General features: G+C 41.2%; 1 protein-coding gene across 2 annotated transcripts; it reads right to left on the bottom strand.

Moving 5' to 3' along the window:
- Positions 1-815: 815 nt before the first annotated feature.
- adssl (adenylosuccinate synthase, like) lies at positions 816-8252 on the bottom strand. Of its 2 annotated transcripts, none has more exons than XM_070916934.1 (13): positions 8019-8252; positions 7289-7391; positions 6663-6731; positions 6156-6206; positions 6011-6077; positions 5750-5857; positions 5028-5109; positions 4437-4563; positions 4197-4351; positions 3249-3373; positions 3018-3115; positions 1882-2031; positions 816-1771 (listed from the first exon to the last, which is right to left on the bottom strand). In XM_070916934.1, exons 1-13 carry the CDS (start codon positions 8250-8252, stop codon positions 1719-1721), a joined length of 1422 nt encoding a protein of 473 aa, XP_070773035.1. In that variant the 3' UTR covers positions 816-1718. The 2 variants fall into 2 exon arrangements, with proteins under 2 accessions (XP_070773035.1, XP_070773036.1); XM_070916935.1 differs by having other exon boundaries at positions 6669-6731; positions 8019-8245.
- Positions 8253-9289: the final 1037 nt, after the last annotated feature.

Here is a 9289-nt window from a genome sequence, read left to right as displayed (position 1 = left end):
GTGGTTGACTGACATTTCCCTGACCCGTTAAGACAACTTTTTCAAACTTTCTTATTGTTAATTGTCTGCAGACTTTAATGACACTACCTCATTTCCGAGCACATCTCTGCCCAGCATCAACCTGAGCGGAGGCCAACCAGCCGGAATAGCTGAAAACACCTGTGTGGGTGTGCAGGGCCTTTAACGCATTAGAAGGACTGAATATCTGAGAAGCTCCAGTACACTGTTACACCTCTAATCGATCTGCCAAGGAATCCACTTTACACTTTAATCTAATCCCTCCCGGTCCTGAAAAGCTTTTAAATCGTGAGAGGAAGTCAACATAACTAAGGAGGGTGTAAAGTAAGAAAGAGGGAGAGAAAAACATAACAGGCTGAAATGTGTGTGAAGGTGCTGGGGAGAGGATGCAGGTATCTGTCCACTACATGCCTCCCTTTCAAAACCAACCACTGATGTTTCCGCATATGGATGTATGGCAGTTCAGTCACTGTTTGGGAGCTCTTTAAAATGTCTTTCAAAATGTATCACCTTGGTGCCCCCGCACACAGCCAGAACTGTGGTCATCACTTTGGTTACCTTATGTTACATATAAACCCCTACAGGGGCTGTAGAATATGAATACCAAGACAATGAGGTGTTGCTGTGCATCAGGAGCAGAAACAATGTTAGGATGGTTTGATAACATAAAACATAATGTATACCTTTACCTTTACAACACCTGAGAACAATTTAATTACCTTCTCAAAAACATGTTTTCCAGACTAAAGGCTAAACCATTTACTAAAAGCTGAATACAAATGACAAAACAAAAGAAACACTGTTATAGTTTCCTTTTATTGATGACAGCAAGCTGAGCAAGAGTCCTTTACAGTTTTGACAAAATGAATAAAATGGCATAGGACACATATTGAGATGTACTCTGGTACACTACTGCCCACAGGCCATTTTCTTTACATTTACACAAACTCATCAAATACCAGGAAATGTCTTTGTGTGGACGTGGAATTTCTACTAACTTTTCCTCAATTATTATGAAGAAAACATCTCTCAAGTTGCTTAGTGTTGCTTAATCGGTCTTGAGGATGACTTAAAAAGCACTGTTTATTCCAACAATCATCGTGAAAATGTTGTTACAAACTTAACAACTGAGATGCAGTCATGTTTTTAAAGTGTTTTAAAATTGTTCAATAGAAAAGTTCACAATCATACAGATCACATGACGGCTTTCAATCATTTTTTCATGTCATTACAAAGCCTGACAATAATCTCTTGCTTTATTGTGACGCCCTTCCATGTGAAAGCGTCTACATCTGTTCATCAATGGCTCTTCAAATATATGTTTAAAAAAAAAAAAAAAGAAAGAAAACTAACTTGGTGGTAACAGGTATCAATTAAGGTTAATCAGCGTCAAAGGTTAAAAAAATAAACCAAGCTTTACTGTGGAATGGAATAAAGAATGATCGATCCATTTGCACCAGGTTTTAAAAGTTAACACCCTAATAAATATAGAAAACATTATGTGGAATGCATAAATTATATCTAAGAAGAATTATTGTAAATGTGATGCACAAGTAGCAACTAAAAGTTTCACAATAGCCTTGCTGGTGAAGTATTTCCTTTAGGATAGAGTTTGCATTTAAATTCCTCTGGTAATCCTATCAAAACCTGAAATTCGTATCTGAGCTGTTGTTGAGGAGGACTACAGGTCCGCAGACGGATCAAAACAGTTTGATCATGCTCTCTCTGGACTTGCCGACTCCAACCCACTTCACTGAAATGAGAAAAAAAAAAAGAGAGGCAAGATGTGACTGGCAGGTTTGGCAAAGCGAAGAAGAGTCTGGCTGCGGTCTTTCCATTAATGTTAAGTGCCTCTTTACGAACCTGGCACTTGCAGGAACTCCTCGATGAAGCGAATGTAATTTTGTGCCTGTGACGGCAGCTCCTCGAAGCTCCGAGCTGCTTCGGTGCTGCAGCACCAGCCGGGCAACGTCTCGTACTCCACTGACACCCGCGTCAAAACGTCCATGTTTGCTGCAACAGAAGCACAACAACACTGAGTGGAAGATGAAATGTTTGTGTTCTGGTTTACAGTTATGATTCATCAGGTGACTGTGGTCAAAACAAAATGCTGGACATCTGTCCTCTACTGGGAGGTGTGGTGCCTATGCAAGAACGACATGTTTTATTATCCGATACAGTGTTTATCTTATTGTTGAAAGATTGTGGCACAACCAGAAAGTGCTTGGAGAAACTTCATCAAACATTCAGCACACTGACCACAATGCTAAGAGTATAAGGGACATCAGTGTAAACATGCTGGCAGAGAGCAGCTGCAGCGTCGTGAGGCAGAAAGAGAGAAGTTGTTTTATCATCCTCTGGTTCATTAGCCTAACAATTCAATTTGCTCCATTTGGCGGCACAAGCAGAGAGACACAGAAGATAAATGCACCTCCTTCAAATCTGCTGCAAAATAGATTTTCAAAAACACAAGATGTGGCATTTCCTGCTAGCGAAAGCTGACTTTGTAAAAAAAGGGAGCATAAAAGCTGCGTTCATTCACCGGTAACCAAATTCTAAAGTAGTAGCTCAGAGAATAATAATCCAGTAATGTTTCTGGCATTATTATGATTATAGATAGACATTCTTTATGTATTCATTGGCTCATTGACTAATCTTCCACCTAAAGTCATAAACATGAATATTTTCATCAAAGATTAGGACATCTAGTTCAAATGTGACCAAACATTTACACCTTGTATTGCAGTCAATTTTGATAATATATAATTACATAATCATCTAGGTCTTAAATCCAAGTAAAAATGTCAAACATTCACTGGTTCCAGCTTCTCGAATGAGTGAGAATTTGCTGCTTTACCATCACTGTAGGTGCAGCTCAGACACAAAAAGAAATTTGAAGATGTAACATTGAGTTCCTGGAACGCTTGTTGTCGAAGGTTAAATCCATTATGCTTCCATAATGGGCTGACAAATCTTACATCTAAGTGGGAATGACCTACCAGGGAAACTTGGTAGAGGTTTTCCATCAACCTTATAGGCCACGCCCACTTTGATCTCCGGCAGCGTGTCCAAAATGTCCAGCTTTGTCAGGGCAATTCTGCAAGAAAAGAAGTCACTCTGGTCAACTCTGATGACACTGGACAGAGTGCATGATGAAGTCCAAACTGTCACTCCAGTAATTACATCAGCAGAATGATAATATAATCTGAAATGGTGTGATGGTTCCTTACGCAGAGAAGCCGTTGACCATGTGGGCGTATCTGACCAGAATCAGGTCCAGCCAACCACAACGCCTCCTTCTGCCCGTCGTCACACCAAACTCTCTCCCTCTGGACTGTAACAGTTCCCCAGTCTCCTAAAATACAACAAACAGGAAGCAACGTTTTGCTTTCAAAATCACCCAGATGATTCAGGAATTTTAAGGGATATCGTGTTGACGCCTTTATTTATGTAGGGATCGTCAGCTGAGCGCATGCCCTTCCATTCCAGTAACATCCTGCTTCAGTTTCACACACTCTCGTAGAAGCTGCCCAGTTCAACCACACTCCTCTACTGTCAACCGCTGAGCAGCTGGCTCATCAAAGTGCACATCGCTGGCAGACTCTTTTCCCAGCAATTTCATAGATTTGAACTAACCTACGTCTGACCACAAGTCTGCTACTGTTACCTCAAGGCTGAAGCTGACCACCGTCCCTGAAAAACTGACGTGCTTGCATTCAAATTGTTATATTTATTGAGTTAGGAGAAACCTCTATCTGTATTAAACCCATAAACCACCATCAACAAATCTAACTCACCCGCAGTTTATCAAACATGAAAACAGTCATTTAGATTCGATGAGTACTTTTCCCTTGAATGTTGGTTAGGTACCTAACATGTTCCCATCACCACCATCTTGTACAATTTCCCCCTGGGGATCAATAAAGTATTTCTGATTCTGATCTTAAAAGTAGACTGTGGTAATCTGACATTACCAACACACATCTCCTTCAACCCAGTAGAGTATGTTGGCTGTTTTACAAAAAGCTGCTGCTGAGCGCCAGAGAAGCCAGCGAGATGAATTTGATCCTTTAATCACAATATCGACGACTTTTCAGTTTGATAACATTTATCTCTAATTAGCCTGATCTTCTTCACTAACCCACTGAAAAACAGACTATGTGTCTTTCTTTACTCACATTATCCTGCTCTGTTGGGAAAGCGCCAACGCCCACCCGGGTGGTGTACGCCTTGACAACACCGTATACTCGGCCAACGTATGACGGAGGCACGCCGAGACCAGTGCACACTCCTCCCACGGTGCAGTTGGAAGACGTCACAAAAGGATACGTCCCTGAACAGAGAAATATCTGTCAACCAGAGGAGGCAAAACATTCATCCATCTTCATAATTAATTCCACAAAAGCTGTGTTGCTCACCAAAGTCGATATCCAGGAGAGCAGCATTGGCTCCCTCCACCAGGATTTTCTTACTGGGGCCAGTAAGAGCTTTGTGCATGAAGTACACCCCATCAGTCACCAGAGGATGCAGTCTCTCTGTGTAGCCCTGAAAAACAGTGACACCAGCTAATTTAGACCATCTCTAGATGTGCTGTTTGAATTTTCACTTTATTATGTGTGAAAAAGAAAACACTGAATACTGTTCAGCAATAAATTACAAGAGTCATCCATTCAAACACACTCTTGCAATTACGTATGTATATATAATATATATGATACACCAATACAGGTCTTTCTCACAGCAGCACAGGTGTTACTAATAACACTGACAATATCTCTGTTCTGTTCAAATGTCCCAGTGAGCCAGCATGCACAATACCAGGACCCTGAAACTGAAGCAGCTAAATGGAATTCAGCCATCATTCATTTTATTATTTACAGCTGTGCATTTCCTACTGTGACATGTCAAAATGTCTTCCATGACAAAGGTCTGCTGTCACAACATCAAGGCCAAGCAGCTGAGTCTAAAATATTGAGATTTGCGATTCTGTCAGTATTTCCTGTCCTCACCTTCAGCTGCTCCAGTTCACTGTCAATGTCGACGTTAAGGTTTGGATACATCGTGAGGAAATGTTCTGCCAGCATACGAAACCTGCAAGGAGGACAGAGTGTGAGAGTCTGCTTACACGTGTTTAATATCACAACATGATCTACAGGACAGACAGGCTATTGTAATGCTTCCATGAAAGCAGGGTGCCAGCAGTTTTCATGTTTACCACAACTAGGTACTGCCACCTGGTGGAAAGAGAAGATACAGACTCTACAATTGTTGAATCAGTTCTTTATGACACTTAAATAAATAAATCTGGTCACTGTGATAAACTACAGATGTTTATGAAGTCTTCACACAAATGCGGAAATTGTTTTGTCAAAACATGATTCAAATGCTTTCAAAATGTGTTCCTGACTTGAATCTTGAGAAGTTAATGTATCACATTTAGAGAGGGAAACAACTGCCCTTTAAAGAGCTGCTCATCACAGTATTGCAAACCAAAAATTAATCTAATATATTAAATGCTCTGCACAATATGAAAAGATTCACCGATCGTCGTTTGCTTCAAAATCTCTTCAAAGTTTGAAATATCAAACTTGGCATTGTGACTTCAAACGCTGATCTGAGGTTCCCATCAGCAGTCTTTAACACTTTATCTCATTTCAAATTACTGCTGAAATGGTAACATATAAAGAAAATAAGAAAATTAAATAAATACTACAGAAAAAACCCAACTCACTTGTCCTCAAAAACCTTGAAATCTGAAACAAGGTCACAGACTCGCAGACCGTTCCGAGCAGCTTTGGAGGAGTAAGCAGGACCGATACCCTTTTTAGTGGTTCCCAAACTGGAGGATGCATAAAAACACGGCATTAATAACAATAATAAACATTTATTTAGTAGAAAAGAATCACTAACTTAAGATCAGCGCACATTATTATACACACTACACTAAAGTAAAGATTTATATGGTATTTAAACTAATTAAGAGTAGATTTACTTTTTCCCTTCTTGTTGCTGCCGCTGCTGCTCCTGGATCCCATCAACAGCTTGATGGAAGTTGAACACTAAAAGGCGGATAGAAGGGACTGTTAATAAGAGGACATTTCAAGTTCAAAAACTTGAACGAGAAAATGCTTACTCACCAATGTGGGCACGATCAGAAATCTTTAATCGCTCCTCCCATCCCTGTAATCCTGCAAGCAATACAACAAAACCCACATTACATGTTTGCACTGCAGCAAACATCTATACACCTCATCTATTCAGCAGGCATTAATACATCCCAGAAATCTTTACTCTTTGTCAGACAGTATAATATACCTTTTTCACAGCCGACATTTTAACCTGTCACAGTAGGGAAAGCACAGGTGTCACTAATGACATCAACTATGGCTCTGTTCTATTAAAGTGTCTCAGTAAGCCACAACAGTGTTACAGTGAGCCAACACGCCCACTACCAGCACCCTGACATTTAAGCAGCTAAATGGAATTCAGTCATCATCCATTTCATTATTTACACCTGTGCTTTTCCTGCTGTAACATGTCAAAATGTCTTCCGTGAAAAAGGTCCATTCACTACTACTGACAGTGCTTTCTAAGGAAGATAACATGCAGATATCACTGCATCCTTCCTATTTAGAAAACCTTACCTTTGCCTTTCTGCAGGTTCTTTTCCGCCTCCTCGAACAGACCTGGTAGGTGTATCACCACCCCATTGCCTGTAATGTAATATGAAACTTTAGCAATCCTCATGAGAAATAACTTCATGCACTAAGATATTTCTTGTGAGTAATGTTTTCCCTGAAGTTTTATTTATATAACACAAGCTATCTTGTTAGCAATCACTTTAACAAGTTTTCCTTTAATGTTTCCTCTTTTCATGGTTTCATAGTACTGGGGGGTTGCAGCAACACTGGGTATATTAACATTGACAGTATTTTCTTTTTTAACTTTGGTTAAGTTTAACCTTTAGTTACCCTTTGTGTAACTATGTACTGTCCCTGTAAGTCTTCTGTAAGACCACTCCAGATCAGTTTCAATGCAAACAAATACTACTATAAGAAGCTCCAAGAAGGTAGACTTTACTGCAGGCTGGCATTAGTTTTAGCTAGCTGTAATAAACTGGATACAGAGTGTTTATTGACCCTATGTGTAAACTTATATGACTAACAATTACTACAACTGATAAGACTGTCTGATGTGAGTTTGATTGTGTTCTGGGATCTGCATCTTCCCGCCAACTTAACATCTTTCAAAACAAGGATTGTCTGTGTACCAATGAAGGAGAGAGCCTTCTTGTTGAGCACCCCACTGGGCAGCAGGTGGAAGTCGTACTCCACCGAGTCCACAACCACCGTGTGACCTGCATTGTTGCCTCCCTGCAAACAGCACAAACAGTCAACTTGCAAGAAGGCAGATTTCTGAGACACTGAAGGAAAGTAAACAACACAAACCATCAACACCGAGGACAGTTACAATGTCTTGTATAACACCTCAGTGATAACAGGGTCATGTTTCAGCTCCTGCAGTAACAGTTTTTTTTCCAGTTGGCTTTGATTAACTACAAGATAAGGAGAGACATTTCTGCTAAATGTCACTGGGTTGACTGCGGAGAGAGAGAGGGGGGAACAGCTGGCTAACAACGGGCGGTCAGTGCCTTACATAACGTCACATTCACTGGACACGGTTATCAGTATGTGGAGGTCATTTGCTGGATTCAGTAGCTACACATTTTGCAACCACTGTTGCAGATAAAGAAAAAAAACCCCAAGAGAAACAGCTTAGCAGCGCTAGCTAGCATCAACTCAGCACTTCCACATCCGGGAGGTCAGACAAGGTTGTTGACGTCGGTACCAGGTCATGAATATTTAACGGCAGCAAAACGGTAACGACTTTCACCAAACTCCCGCGTTACAAGTAGCGAACGTTTTCATAACAACGCCACTGTATGAAACAGTGAGTTTGAATCTTAATTGTGAAGTTAAATTGACAGAGTATTTGGGTACCTGGCACCTGCATACAATATCCGCATCCATTGCGAGCAAGTCCACAACTTTTCCTTTGCCCTCGTCGCCCCACTGCGCTCCGAGCACAACGGTCACTTTGTTCTGAGGCTCCTTCGGGACACGGAGAGGACACTCCTGCGAGACACTCTCCCGTGGTCGCTTAACGACCGGCTCCCCGTTCAGGGCGACGGTCTCTCGTCCGTTAACGTTAGCCATGGTGCTGTCGGATGCCATGCTTCTACCCTCCGTCTACAAACCGGAATATCGTTTTACCGCGTTTCTCTGCGTCACAGGAAGTGCCCGTCTGTCTCTTCACCACTAGAGAGCAGTGTTTCGTCTTACATCCCATAAAAATACATCTATTTCGGCGCAGTTATCAGGCCATTCTCCCTATACATCTGCCAGACGGACTATGATCGATTAACGGACACACAAACGTTGTGTTTAACTCGGTTTGTTTTGTTTTGTTTACGTGGTTATCAAATTAAATATCACTTTCGTTGAAGAGGCCACAGGATTAACGAAGAGTGCACGGATATGGTGTGATTCACTCCTCTCCGCTTCCGTCTTCGCTTTAATTCTCTTGACACACTACACAGCTTGTTTTGTGCCTCTAAGTTGCCTGACTAACCATATTGTAATGTAATGGGTCTACTTTGCATTACTGGATGTGTTAATTTGAAATAGGAAGCAAAACCATCTTCCCTGAAAAGCAAAAAAAAGGGTTTTCTTTGATTAATGAGGTCTGGTTAATTGATGAGCAAAAAATAAGTTATATGCATACAAGCATTTACTGTAGTGGAGGCACAGACAACATTTGACTTAATATAGTTTCATTTGTTTTTTAATACAAAGGAGGTTCACCGTGCGTAAAGTGGTTTGTTGTTACTTGTTGAATTTGATTGGTAACGTGCACAAGTTAAGCACATCGTCCTTTAAAATGTGTCATAATGTAGTCTTTCAGAGAAACAGCGCCCCCACTGACCACAATGTGTTGAAGGTTTCAGGTTCAGGGCCTCTCTGGCTGCACTGATTCAGTGCTGCAATGTGTGCGTCAACGTGTGCGTTATTAACAGCTAGGTGGCAGCAAAGGCATCATTTTCATCTTGTGTGTACACTTGCGAGGCCTCCGCCATTCCAGGTCATACTGGAGGGGTTTTCCTGGTGCATATTCCAATACAAATTTGCATTTGATCAAAACACAGCAAACACAGACACAGAGTGTACAAGCGGCCAAGTAATGCTCCAGCGCATGGCTGCCGGTTGGACCA

Source organism: Enoplosus armatus, chromosome 13, assembly GCF_043641665.1.
Source record: "Enoplosus armatus isolate fEnoArm2 chromosome 13, fEnoArm2.hap1, whole genome shotgun sequence".
Lineage (NCBI taxonomy): Eukaryota > Metazoa > Chordata > Actinopteri > Centrarchiformes > Enoplosidae > Enoplosus > Enoplosus armatus.
Note: the sequence above shows the minus strand (reverse complement) of the source record. Positions and strands in the feature narration are given on the sequence as shown.